This window comes from Pristiophorus japonicus, chromosome 1 (genome assembly GCF_044704955.1).
Source record: "Pristiophorus japonicus isolate sPriJap1 chromosome 1, sPriJap1.hap1, whole genome shotgun sequence".
In the NCBI taxonomy this organism is placed as follows: Eukaryota; Metazoa; Chordata; class Chondrichthyes; family Pristiophoridae; genus Pristiophorus; species Pristiophorus japonicus.
In genome coordinates this window covers 370,926,399-370,940,642 of record NC_091977.1, presented here as the reverse complement: position 1 = coordinate 370,940,642, position 14,244 = coordinate 370,926,399, and the positions used below count along the sequence as shown (strand labels likewise).

At 43.2% G+C, this 14,244-nt stretch overlaps 1 protein-coding gene across 2 annotated transcripts in view; it reads left to right on the top strand.

The window, feature by feature from the left end:
• rbbp8 (retinoblastoma binding protein 8) overlaps positions 1-14,244 on the top strand; it is a 290,628-nt gene that overhangs the window by 253,082 nt on the left and 23,302 nt on the right. For both annotated transcript variants that reach the window (XM_070875006.1, XM_070875014.1), the window contains 4 exons: positions 1,021-1,109; positions 2,208-2,313; positions 7,520-7,630; positions 9,775-9,844. In XM_070875006.1, the coding sequence (XP_070731107.1) occupies positions 1,021-1,109; positions 2,208-2,313; positions 7,520-7,630; positions 9,775-9,844 (376 nt within the window). The remainder of the gene's footprint in view (positions 1-1,020; positions 1,110-2,207; positions 2,314-7,519; positions 7,631-9,774; positions 9,845-14,244) is intronic.

Sequence of the window (14,244 nt, the reverse complement as noted above, 5' to 3'; positions counted from 1 at the left end):
TTGGGATGTAGTTCAATGAAACATTCTTGTTCATAGGTCAAACTGACAACTGAGTAGAAGCAGGCTGTTTTCCCCATTCAGTCTTTTTAAATTTATCTCCCAAATTTCTTCACACATCCTTTACTGAAAGTATTAACAGTCCATGGAAAAAGTTGCCCTCTAATACCTTCTAAGTGGGCATTATTTGTGTGACTTTTGAGCGCTGGCTGGCAATCCAGCTGTGAAAGAGATGACCAACTAAGCCTAATTCAGTTTCACCTGTCATCCACATGTACACTTTCAGCATAAACCCTAGCCACTGTCCTTTTCATACCTCACTGATCCTGAAATCCATTGCAGAGACCTTACTGCACCTTTAAAGACGCTTTGTTTTGGAAACACTGAGGGTGAGGATTTGGGTGGGCTTCAGAGCCTTAGCATCTAGCAATTTTCAGTTATGAATGCCAAACCAGCATTGACCAATATTGGTACCAATGATTACTTAGCTGTTTTGTCCATGATGTGAAAACCCATTTAAGTACCAGATAACAGGAGCTTCAACTTTTTCCAAGCAAAGTACCAAATACATTTATGTATAAAGAACATATTTGGTAATGATGCAAGTCAGCAACTGCAACATAATGACCGTTTCTTCATTATCTTTCTCCCCCTCACTCTTTCATTCTCCCTTCATCTTTCATTCTCCCCTTTCTTTCTCTTCCCTCTCCTCTTTTACCCTCTCTGTTCCTTTCTTGCCACTTTCCTTCTCTTCCAGGCTGTTCTTCCCCTGTCCCTCTTTTCCACTTCTGCTCTTTCCCCTTTTACTCCCCCGTCTCAAGATAATGGAACCTTCTGAATTTTGTCTCTTATACCCTACTCCTTCACCCCTTTGTGAGGGAGCAGATACAACCCAGTCCCTTAGATTTGCTATGATACAATAAGTAATCTGTCACTCTATCCTCACAAGTACATAAGCTGTGTTTTTTATTTGAGGTGGCTGAGATGGTGTGCCTGTTGATTTTAAATTATTGATAATTTCAGGGAGAAAATCAGAAAACATTCAGTGGAGCATGGATCCAGAAGTAGACCTCTCCGATTGTAAGATGGACATTTCAGATATGGGCTCAAAGGTAACCTGTCACAAATATTAAACTATTTTCATTATTTCAGGGTCACGTGTTCATTATTATTTAGAACCCTAGAAGCTTACGGCCAGAAAGGAGGCCATTCAGCTCATTGAATCTGCATCTGCTCTTTGCTGGGGCAATCCAAAACTAATCCCACTAACTTGTTCTCTCCCCATAACCTTGTTCACCCCCTGCTTCAAATATTTTTGTTTATATATTTCGTCCATAGGATAAAGACTTTGTTGGGTAGCTTTTATCACTACTTCTTGATCTCCTAAATAACACACCATCTATGACCATGAGGACATGTGGGGAATCTGCTTCCAGGCCACCACCAAGGTGGACTGAGAATGGACTGTTTTTGTAATTAGTTTGGCTTCTCTCACTCAATGTCCACACATACATGCTTCCAATCGGGATCTCTGGACAGTGATCAGGAATGGAAATCCAGCCACTTTTCCTCCTGTACAAGAATGTGGAAGCACGTTGTTATATGTCCTCCACTAACCATCTGATGTCTGCTAACAGAACAGACCAGGGATCAAACCAGAAGGCAGTTATCTGGGAGTTAAATGGTTCCCAAGGTTGGAACACTCATTTAAATAAATGAATCCAATATCTGCAAATCTTCCCTGCCAATTGTGTCATTGAAGCAGTTCTGAAGTGAATAAGAGCTGAAATGGCAGGTCTGTGTCGAGGCAAATAAGTTGGTGTTTTCTTTTTAAATGTAGTCCAAATATTCTATCATTTCTTCAGACATTAGGGATGTGTTTTGAAGAGAAAATATTCTCAATTGACTTTTCTTCCCCCTTATTTCTAATTAAATCCCCAATTAACTCACTAAGTTAGCCTGTAGTGTAAATGATCTGAAAGTTATAGCAATCCAACTGGACTCATTCTGTAGCGAAGACATAAATTAGCATCCTATTTGCTGCACTTCCTGGTCTCCAAAGAATTTTAAATCCTGTCTAATAAATTAGTGAGATATGCGTTTGGAATGTAACCAGTAATGTCATAATCAGAAGGTATTATTTACTTGCAATGTCTTTAATCGATTGTAGACATAGGAAGGATTGGTAAAGAATTTTTTTTCCCTAACAGTCCATCAGACAACTAAGGAGGAATACTCTAGACATGGATTGCACTTACGTGAGTGAAAGTATGTTGCTGAAACCAAGAAAATCAAGAGTAGACCAGTCTAACCTTGGTAAGTAATTAAAAAGGTTAATTAATTTATTATGTTAAGTCATGACCCATTCTAGACTAACTTTAACACAACACAATTAATGATACAAAATATGCACAGAACAGTGTGTAATAGTAATATTGAAAATATAAAATTAACATTTCACTTTCAAATCTCTAAAAGCCAATTATGTCTTCAAACTTAATTCAAACACATATACAGTTTGAGTGAATATTGTTGAGTTCTAGGGGTCAAAATTGCCCATTTCTATAAGGCCAGTGGCCACCTGGGTCCGTGCGGATTGGCCACCGAGTCTCCGTGGAGGGGCCGTCGTTTTGAAAATTGCCCTTCCTCAGTTTAGGAGTGGTGTCCGGGACCGCTCCGCCCGTTTTCCCGCTGCGGCGTGCACGTGCCGACCCTTTCCCGAAATTGCCCCTTTCCCCGAATTGCCCTGCGGAAGCGGCCCCGCAATCAGGAGGGTGCCACTGACCGCTTTTGCTGTCAGTACACTCTCTGTGGCTTGGCAGCGCCGACGCCCTTAAAGGGGAGGGTGCACTGCTGCGGCCGCAATGTTGTTTTTTTTTTTGTCGGCTGACTGCAATGTCGGGCAGACAATTATGGCCACGGGTTTGGCCTGGCCACCAACAGGAAGCCTGGCACCCCCTCTTGGGTGCCAGGCTGCTGGCCCGGCCAAAACCCTCCCTGGTGGCCCAGTGTTTGCCACTAAAGTGGCTGCAGAGTTCGCAGCGGTCCTCCGTTTTTACAGAAGGGGAGAGACATTGTGACGTGCCCGCAATTACATCATCAGTGCGCCGCTGATGCCTTGCAGTGTTGGGCACTCCGCCGCAACCCACTCCCCCCCCCCCCCCCCACCCCCCGCTTTCGCCCTGCTAGGGACGGCCGCTCCACCCTCACTTCCACCCCTGTCATGAGGCCACTTCTGCTCCACTCGGGAAAAAAAAATCCAAACTGCTGAATTTCAACGGTTTGGCCTCCCCGTGCACTGGGGCAGCCAGAACACATCGAAAACTGTAGATCCGTCTCGTTTTGGGCAGTGAGCAATTTTGGCCCCCTAATCTTTTGAGGTGGCATAACAGGATACAGGAGGAAACAACAGTAACAAATAAAAATATTGTCATAAAACTGACAGTTGCAGGGTGCACCATAAATATTAGAGCAATTGTACTGTGGCAATGGTTAATATTTCTCAACTGCTACTTACTGCAGCAAACCTACGGTATGTAGTAGTTACATAAGAACATAAGAAATAGGAGCAGGAGTAGGCCACCTGGCCCCTCAAGCCTGCTCCATCATTTAATATCATGGCTGATCTGATCATGGACTGAGCTCTCAGCTCCACTTCCCTGCCCGCTCCCCATAACCCTTAATTCCCTTATCACTCAAAAATCTGTATCTCCACCTTAAATATATTCAATGACGCAGACTCCACAGCTCTCTGGGGCAGAGAATTCCATAGATTTACAACCCTCAGAGAAGAAATTCCTCCTCATCTCAGTTTTAAATGGGCGGTCCCTTATTCTGAGTCTATGCCCCCTAGTTTTAGTTTGCCCTATCAGTGGAAATATACTCTGCATTTTTCTGATCACATTATTTTTCATCCCACAAACAAAGCGGTCATGCAATGCTCGGTTCTGAAAATTATAGTGAATAGATAGCTTTTTTAATGCTACAATGTACTCACTGATATTTTCTTCGGTTAACTGATCTCGTATTCCAAAACGCTAACTTTCAGCAATTCCAGGGGCTCGGGGCTGTAGTGCTGTTAGAATCTGCTTAAAAGTTGTGTCCTTTGGCTTGACAGGCACAAGCAAATTTTTCAAGGTTTCATACACCTCGGGGCCCTGCTTCAGTTAATAAAATAGCCCTTTGTCATTCCAACAGCACCCGGTTATGCTTTTCATCATTGGGGACTTCGATGATATTATTTGCGGTGAAAAACATTTCTAGCTGCTCCACATACACTCTGAAACTTTCACGGTCACATTGAAACTACCCCCAAACGCCCTATTATTCCCATAGGCGCAGCCATCTGGACTCTGGCAGTTCAGACAAGTGTGCTTGCAATTTACCTTGGATTTGTAGCTATTAAAGAAAACAGAGAAGCTCTCAAAGTCTCTCTATCGATTGGCTGAATCCTCCACCAACAAAAATTGCAGCTTTTTTTAATCTGTTTTATCCCATCTTCATTGCCATTGTTATCTTCAGTAACTCTCAAACACACACAGCCTTAAGATGGCAGAACACTCTGGAACTCTGTCAGGTGACCTGTTCCCTTCTTTATTATAAACAGCACTGGCTGCAGTGCGACAGGAGTCCACAAGTGGAGCTATATATATTACATCCTTATTCCCTGTATTGGCAATGCACTGGAGATCCACAATGGCTGTTTTGCATGGGATAGCAATTCCAACAGATATCTCGATAAAAATTTCCAAAAGTACAATTACAGTTTTTGTAGGCAAGGTAAGATTTATATTATAAATCTTTTAATACGTCAACAACAATATAATTTGAATTTTTATGGTGTTCCTCATGTAAAATATCATGTTAAACTGCTTTACAACTGGAGAGGTTGCCACAAACTAAGAGGTAAACAAACTTTGATGGTTAATAATTAGATTAATAAGAAGTGTTTAAAATGATAGGATTTGATAGAGTAGGCGCAGCAAAGCTATTTCCACTGGTGGGGAATAGAGAACGAGGGGGCACAATTTTAAATTAGTGCTAGGGCATTCAGCAGTGAAACAGGAAGCACTTTTTCACAAAGCACAGTAGAAATCTAGAATTCTCTCTCCCCAGAAGGCTGTGGATGCTGGGTCAATTGCAATTTTCAAGACTGAGGTTAATAGATTTTTGTTATGTAAAGTTATCAAGGGATGTATATCAAAGGCAGCTAAATGAAGTCAAGGTACAGATCAGCCATGACTTAATTTGGTGGCAGAACAGGCTTGAGTGGCTGAGTGGCCTACTCCTATTTCAATGTTCTTGTGGTTGGAGAGATCAGTTTTTAATCAGGCTTTTGAAGGCAGTTATGGCAAGGCAAAGTGTTTTTGAAAGATTGCTCCAGAGGGAAGAGACATAATGACAGAAAGATTAGCTTTTTATAGTGGAATGAGGGGCCAGGAGACGAGCAGTAATCTGAGTTGGAGGCATGGCGGGTGCGAGTCAGGACATCTGGCCAGAGTATATTTTCCAAATTGGGTAGGACAAAGCTGTGGAAGGATCTAAAACTAGGATCTTGAAGCAGATTCACTGGAGCATAGTGAAGCAATGAAATTTGGTGAGGATGCGTGTGTTGGGTATTACTGAGGCCACAGAGTTCTGCCACAGTTAAAGATGTATAAGTAAATACTATACAACTCTGTTAGGCGGTGAAGTGTGGCGAATGAGGGTACGGGGCTCAGAAGAGCAGAGGGCCAGAGGCAGCATGGGCCAGCCCACACTGCGATATTTGTGCGCACTAGGTCAATGCAGCAGAGCAGGTCTCCAGTCGAAATGGTTCAACCCTTGCCACTGGATAAAGGCCTAGCTCTGTCGAGCCCGTGAGGTGGCTGATGTGCAACAGTCACCACACATTAAAAAATTCAAGCACAGGCATCTTCCACCCCTCAATTGGAGTTCAGGACTAGAACATCGGGTCCTTCATTGAAACATTTGTGAACTCTTCTGGAAGCAAGTCATCCTCGTTCGAGGGGCTGTCTATGATGATGATGATTCCCTTATCAGTTAAGAAACTGTCTATCTCTGTTTTAAATCCATTCAATTTCCCAATTTCCATAGCACTCTCAGGCAGCGAACTCCACAGACTTACAACCCTCAGAGAAGAAATTTCTCCTCATCTCAGTTTTAAATGGGTGGCCTCTTATTCTAAGATTATGCCCCCTAGTTCTAGTCTCCCCTATCAGTGGAAACATCCTCTCCTAATCCACCTTGTCTAGTCCCCTCATAATCTTATACGTTTCAATAAGATCGCCTCTCATTCTTCTGAATTCCAATGAGTAGAGGGCCAACCTACTCAACCTTTCCTCATAAGTCAACCTCCTCATCTCCGGAATCAACCTTGTGAACCCTCTCTGAACTGCCTCCAAAGCAAGTATATCCTTTCGCAAATATGGAAACCAAAACTGCACGCAGTATTCCAGGTGTAGCATCACCAATACCCTGTACAGCTGTAACAAGACTTCCCTGCTTTTATACTCCATCCCCTTTGCAATAAAGGCCAAGATTCCATTGGCCTTCCTGATCATTTGCTGTACCTGCATACTGACCTTTTGTGTTTCATGTTCAAGTACCTCCAAGTCCTGCTGTACTGCAGCATTTTGCAATCTTTCTCCATTTAAATAATAACTTGTTCTTTGATTTTTTTTTTCTGCCAAAGTGCATGACCTCACACTTTCCAACATTATACTCCATCTGCCAAATTTTTTGCCCACTCACTTATCCTGTCTGTGTCCTTTTGCAGATTTTTTTGTATCCTCCTTACACATTGCTTTTCTTCCTATCTTTGTATCGTCAGCAAACTTGGCTACGTTACATTCGGTCCCTTCTTCCAAGTCGATACAAGAAGTGTTTACATTATGGGGGGGAGGGGGGGGGGCAGTTTAAAGTTAGCCTTATTGAGGTATTTAAGATCTTGAAAGGGATAAATAAAGTGGATCCCAGACTATCAATAGTAATACAAGCTGAAGGGCAAGGGGACACAGATTCCTGGTTTAGATGGATATAAGGTGACTACATAGTTGAGATATAACTACTTCATGCAAAGGGTGGAATTACCTACCAAGGCTGGCAGTGCAAGCCAAGGATGAATTTCAAGAGCATACCTTTTTGGCAGACCGGGCAATTGAAGGATGAGAGATAAAGTGGGGAGAAGGTCCATGACCTTTGGACTGTCTTGATGGATGGAAGTAGTCTTTTCTAGTCCTGTACAATCCTCTAGATATTTGTGGGGGGGGGGGTGGAGAGGAAAGGAAAGAGTTAGTTAAGTGCGTCGAAAGTTGCGTCTTGGTTACCCATGGGTTACTCGATTGGTGTGGGCCCTTCGCCAACTGCATGGGGAAGATTGAGCAAACATGAAAATTGACTCCACAGTGTTGCTATGCAATCTCAATATAATGCTTTCGGGTAAGTGCAACATACCAGGAATTAATCTTCTCTTTGTAAGATTGTGATAGTTTCAGTTATCTATTTGTTTTTTTTGCTACAGGAAGCAGACACAGCATGGATGACAGCCTTGTTGAGGGGTTTGATCGTACTGCGTACGGTGAATATGAATCATATCCACAAGAAAAGAGTCTCTATAATGTATACGACAATGGTAATTCTAATTTTAACATTGGCAGGCAAGAGTCTGCGTCCACAGGAGAGAAGGGGAAAAAAATTTAAAAGTAGTAATCGCACCGTCTCAGATCTAGCTTCTAGTCTACATCTTGGCTTAAATAAGAAACGTGATCTGGTGATCATCCCCACTCGGATGTACACAAGCCCTTTTCTGGAATGTGTCCTTAGTTCATTGCCTGGAAGCGTCAATAGGAAGGTTGGTTAAAGAGAGAAAATAAAGATTGTTGTTAATGAAAGTTTTCAAACTAGAGGGATACAAACAAAAAATGTCCTCCAGAGATCAGTGTTAGGGTTGGTGCTGTACTCAGTGGTCCCCGAAATTCCTCTGGACGCAATCCCAGGAGTTGCACCAGAATCGCGCACACCAGTGCCCTCCAGCACTATCCTCACTGGAGTTTGCGAGGTCATTGGAGATGATCTGATTTGCAGGTGAGCGGAAACATCACTACAGGGGCATCTCATCTGCCCCATGTGGCTGGAAAATCTGGTGCTGTCATGCATGGCGTAAGTTTCTCAGGTCTTTTCTCCCCTACCGCAGCAGCCCCCACCCCCAACTGAGCTAGTGTAGCAGGAATTCCCAGCATAGATAATCTCCATCCTGACTTCGCCCCATTGGCAACATTTGTCTTGTTCTGTCCTTGCAGATACCACAAATCCTAAAGTGGAAGGACATGTCCGCAAACTCCTGAGAATGGCGGAGAGCAAATGCAACCAGATCTGTGCCGTTTTATGGCGAGAGACTGGCGGAACTCCTATGCCTTTTCATTCCCAGTAAATATTAATGATCTGGACTCACTGGGGGATGGGGGCACAATATTAAATTTTGCTGACGATTCAAAAAAAGTTCTTCTGTTGAGCTGTGCCCAAATTGCTCTCGGAGAGCCCCAGGAAAGGGTTATTGGCTCTATTGAGTAGCGTTTTGCCCATCCTGCTTTTAATAAGGATGTCAAAGCCATGGAGAGGGTAGAAAAGAGATTTAGTAAGATGATATCAGAGATGAGAGGCTTTAGTTTACAGTAGAGATTAGCGAAACAGAGGCTGTCTTCACTGGAACAGGAGCAGGGAGGTCTTACTGCAGTTGTACAAGGCCTTAGTGAGGTCTCACCTGGAATATTGTGTTCAATTTTGCTCTCCCAATCTGAGGAAGGACGTTCTTGCTATTGAGGGAGTGCAGCGAAGGTTCACCAGACTGATTCCCAGGATCGCAGGACTAACATATGAGAAGAGACTGGATCGACTGGGCCTGTATTCGACTAGGCCTGTATTCACTGGAGTTTAGAAGGATGAGAAGGGACCTCATAGAAACATATAAAATTCTGATGGGACTGGACAGGTTAGATGTAGGAAGAATGTTCCCGATGTTGGGGAAGTCCAGAATCAGGGGACATAGTCTAAGGATAAGGGGTAAGCCATTTAGGACTGAGATGAGGAGAAACTTCTTCACTCAGAGAGATGTTAACCTGTGGAATTCCCTATCGCAGAGTTGTTGATGCCAGTTCATTGGATATATTCACGGGGGAGTTAGATATGGCCCTTATGGCTAAAGGGATCAAGGGGTATGGAGAGAAAGCAGGAAGGAGGCACTGAGGTGAATAATCAGCCATGATCTTATTGAATGGTGGTGCAGGTTCGAAGGGCCGAATGGCCTACTCCAGCACCTATTTTCTATGTTTCTATGTTAAAAATTAAGAGAAGATTTTCAAAGGATTTTAATAAGGTAAATAGAGAGAAACTATTTCCACTAGTCTGTGGGTTGGTAGCTAGAGGGTATACATTTATCATCACCAAGAGGACAATACAACTGATTAGCAGAGGGTTGTGAGGACATATCTTACCAGAAACAGGAGTGACAGCAGAATCCATAATGGTTTTTAAAAGGTAAACCAAGGAAAGAAATGTGAAAATAAATGTGGAACGGGCAGGAGAATGAGATTACGAAAGTCAGTACAGGCGCGATAAGTCGAGTGGCTCCTGTGCTGTAATAATCTTTGAATCTATATTTTGCCAATATTGATGTAACCAAACCTTTTTGATCATTTCACTACAACAATTTGAATAAATGTTTGAGTTATAGTATCATTGATGGGATTTTGTTTAAGACTTGACTGTTTGTGTTTTTAGTGTTTCAAGAAGAGCCAGAGAAAATAAAACGTGAATCTTTTGTGCAGCCTTATTTAAACTCTGAGCCAAGGTAACACATCATTTAAAATATTAATTTAACCTTGTAGATTATACATATGATACACTCTTTTCAATTAATGACCGAATTTTCACTTTTGAATATGTGATCTATATAAGAAACAAAAGAAATAAGAACAGGAATAGGCCGTATCGCCCCTCGAGCCTGCTCCGCCATTCAATAAGATTTTGGTTGATCTGATCATGGACTCAGCTCCACTTCCCCGCCCACGCCCCATAACCCCTTATCGTTTAAGAAACTGTCTCTTTTGGTCTTAAATTTATTCAATGTCCCAGCTTCCACAGCTCTGAGGCAGCGAATTCCATAGATTTACAATCCTCAGAAGAAATTTCTCCTCATCTCTGTTTTAAATGGGCGGCCCCTTATTCTAAGATCATGGCCTATGATCTCCCCCATCAGTGGAAGCATCCTCTCTGCATCCACCTTGTCAAGCCCTTCATAATCTTATAGGTTTCCATAAGATCACTTCTCATTCTTCTGAACTCCAATGAGTAGAGGCCCAACCTATTCAACCTTTCCTCATAAGTCAACCCCCTCATCCCTGGAATCAACCTAGTGAACCTTCTCTGAACTGACTCCAAAGCAAGTATATCCTTTTGTAAATATGGAAACCAAAACTGCATGCAGTATTCCAAAACCTTGTACAGCTGTAGCAAGTCTTCCCTGCTTTTATACTCCATCCCCTTTGCAATAAAGGCCAAGATACCATTGGCCTTCCTGATCACTTGCTGTACCTGCATACTATCCTTTTGTGTTTCATGCACAAGTACCCCCAGGTACAGCTGTACTGCGGCACTTTGCAATCTTTCTCCATTTAAATAATAACTTGCTCTTTGATTCTTTCTGCCAAAGTGCATGACCTCACACCTTGCAACATTATACTCCATCCGCCAAATTTTTGCCCACTCACTTAGCCTGTCTATGTCCGTTTGCAGATTTTTTGTGTCCTCCTCAGACATTGCTTTTTCTCCCATCTTTGTATCGTCAGCAAAAGTGGCTACGTTACACTCAGTCCCTTCTTCCAAGTCGTTAATATAGATTGTAAATAGTTGGGGTCCCAGCACTGATCCCTTTGGCACCCCACTAGTTACTGATTGCCAACTAGAGAATGAACCATTTATCCTGACTCTCTGTTCTCTGTTAGTTCACTAATCCTCTATCCATGCTAATATATTACCCCCAACCCCGTGAACTTTTATCTTGTGCAGTAACCTTTTATGTAGCACCTTGTCAAATGCCTTCTGGAAGACCAAATACACCACATCCACTGGTTCCCCTTTATCCACCCTGTTCGTTCACCATCCTCAAAGAACTCCAGCAAATTTGTCAAACATGACTTCCCCATCATAAATCCATGCTGACTCTGCCTAACCGAATTTTGCTTATCCAAATGTCCTGCTACTGCTTCTTTAATAATGGACTCCAACATTTTCCTAACCACAGATGTTAGGCTAACTGGTCTATAGTTTCCTGCTTTTTTAAAATAAAGGCATTACATTTACAGTTTTCCAATCTGCTGGGACATCCCCAGAATCCAGGAAGTTTTGGTAAATTACAACCAATACATCCACAATCCCTGCCGCTACTTCTCTTAAGCCATCTGGTCCAGGGGATTTATCTGCCTTTAGTCCCATTATCTTACTGAGTACCACCTCCTTAATGATTGTGATTGTGGTAAGTTCCGCCCCCACCCCGCATAGCCCCTTGACGATCCACTGTTGGGATATTGTTTGTGTCCTCTACTGTAAAGACTGATACAAAATATTTGTTCAGAGTTTCTGCCATCTCCATATTCCCCATTACTAATTCCCCGGTCTCGTCCTCTAAAGGACCAACATTTACTTTAGCCACTCTTTTCCTTTTTATATACCTATAGAAACTCTTGCTATCTGTTTTTATATTTTGTGCTAGTTTACTTTCATAGTCTATCTTCCCTTTCTTAATCATGTTTTTAGTTGTTGTTTGCTGGCTTTTAAAAGCTTCCCAGTCTTCTGTCCTTCCACTAGTTTTGGCCACATTGTATGCCCTTGTTTTTAGTTGAATACCGTCCTTTATTTCTTTAGTTAGCCATGGATGGCTATCTTTTCTATTACACCCTTTCTTCCTTACTCGAATATATTTTTCTTGAAAGTTGTGAAATATCTCCTTAAATGTACACCACTGTTCATCAACCGTCTTACACTTTAATCTATTTTCCCAGTCCACTTTACCCAACTCTGTCCTCATACCTTCATAGTCTCCTTTATTTAAGCTTAGTGTGCTGGTTAGAGATCCAACTTTCTCACCCTCCATCTGAATTTGAAATTCAATCATGCTATGATCACTCATTCCAAGGGGATCTTTTACTAGGAAATTGTTTATTAATCCTGTCTCATTACACAAGACCAGATCTAAGATAGCCTACCCCCTGGTTGGTTCCGTTACATACTGCTCAAGGAACCCGTCCCTTACGCACTCTATGAACTCCTCCTCAAGGCTACCCTGACCAATTTGATTTGTCCAATCAATATGGAGGTTAAAATCACCCATGATTATTGCTGTTCCCTTTTTACAAGCCCCCACTATTTCCTGGTTTATGCTCCGACCAACAGAGTTGCTACTGTTAGGGGGCCTATAGACTACACCCACCAGTGACTTTTTCACCTTATTGTTCCTTATCTCCACCCAAATTGTTTCAATACCCTTATCATTTGAGCCAATATTGTTTCTTACTATTGCAATGATTCCATCCTTTATCAATAGAGCTCCCCCACCTCCTTTTCATTCTGTCCTTCTGGATTGTGAAGTATCCTTGAATATTTAATTCCCAGACCTTGCAACCACGTCTCTGTAATGGCTATCAGATCATACTCATTTGTCTCAATTTGTGGCATCAACTCATCTATTTTGTTGCAAATGCTACTTGCATTTAGAAAAAGTGCCTTCAAGTTTGTTTTTTTACCCTTTTTTCCTACTTGTTTCCTCTCCTTCAAATTCGCTTTCTTTATTTTTGCTTTCTAATTCCAGCTTTACTCCTCTCCCTACTGAATTATTTTCCCCTGTGAAGCTAGTTTAAACCCTCCCCAACAGCACTAACAAACCTCCCTGCGAGGATATTGGTCCCGGCTCTGTTGAGGTGCAACCCGTCCGGCTTGTATAGGTCCCACCTCCCCCAGAAGCGGTCCCAATGCCTCAGGAAACTAAAGCCCTCCCGCCTACACCATCTCTCCAGTCACGTATTCATAGGCTCTATCCTCCTATTTCTGTACTCACTAGCTCATGGCACTGGAAGTAATCCAGAGATTACTACCTTTTGAGGGCCTGCTTTTTAATCTCCTAGCTCCCTAAACTCTGCCTGCAGGACCTCATCCCTCTTCCTAACTATCTCATTGGTACCGATGTGGACCATGACCTCTGGCTGTTCACCCTCTCCCCCCAGAATGCTCTGCAGGCACTCAGTGACATCCTTGACCCTGGCATCAGGGAGGCAACATACCATCCTGGAGTCACGTCTGCGGCCGCAGAAACGCCTGTCTGCTCCCCTGACTAATGAATCCCCTACCACTAAAGCTCTTCCATTCTTCTTTCTTACCCCCCCCACCCTGTGCAGCTGAGCCACCCGTGGTGCTGAGGACTTGGCTCTGGCTGCACTCCCCAGAGCCACCATTGCCCCCACCGGCACTCAGAACAGAGTACCGGTTGGAGAGTGAGATAGACTCAGGGGACTGCTGCACTACCTGCCTAGACCTCCTCTTCTGTCCAGCGATCACCCAGTCCCTATCTGCCTGCACATTCTTAAGCTGTGGGGTAACCACCTCTAGGAACGTGCTATCCACATTGCTCTCAGTCTCACGGATGCACCGCAGTGACCCCAGCCGCCACTCAAGCTCCAAAACACGGAGCTCGAGTTGGTGCAGCTGGAGACCCCTCCTGCACACATGGTCGCCCCGGCTGCGCGAAGCCTCCGGGACTTCCCATATTTAGGTCAGCAAAATGCACTGCTGTTCTTTATGGGAGGTGGAGGAGGAGACAATGTAATTGACATCTGGATAGGCACAGTCTGCTCTTATGTCAATTTTACATTGATACTTGCTCTTGGCAGCACCAACATGATACTGTCAGTGGCACTTGACACTTTAAAGAAAGCAAATTCCACACCTCCAACAGCATCTAGGATTTCCATCAGCACTGAAAGCAATTGTTGGAGATGGTGCAAAAGTGCAAGTCTCCATCCTACTGGCCCTCCACCAGACCCAATCAAAGAACCCCTTGCCAGAAGTAAAACAAGGAGAATGGCTACGTTGGCTATAGGTGTCCATTTGAGTGCTGCTGCTCTGGTACCCAAAGATGCAATGTGAAAATAAGTCTTTAAGTAATTGTTAACTATATTGTTAGCCAAGCACCACAATATC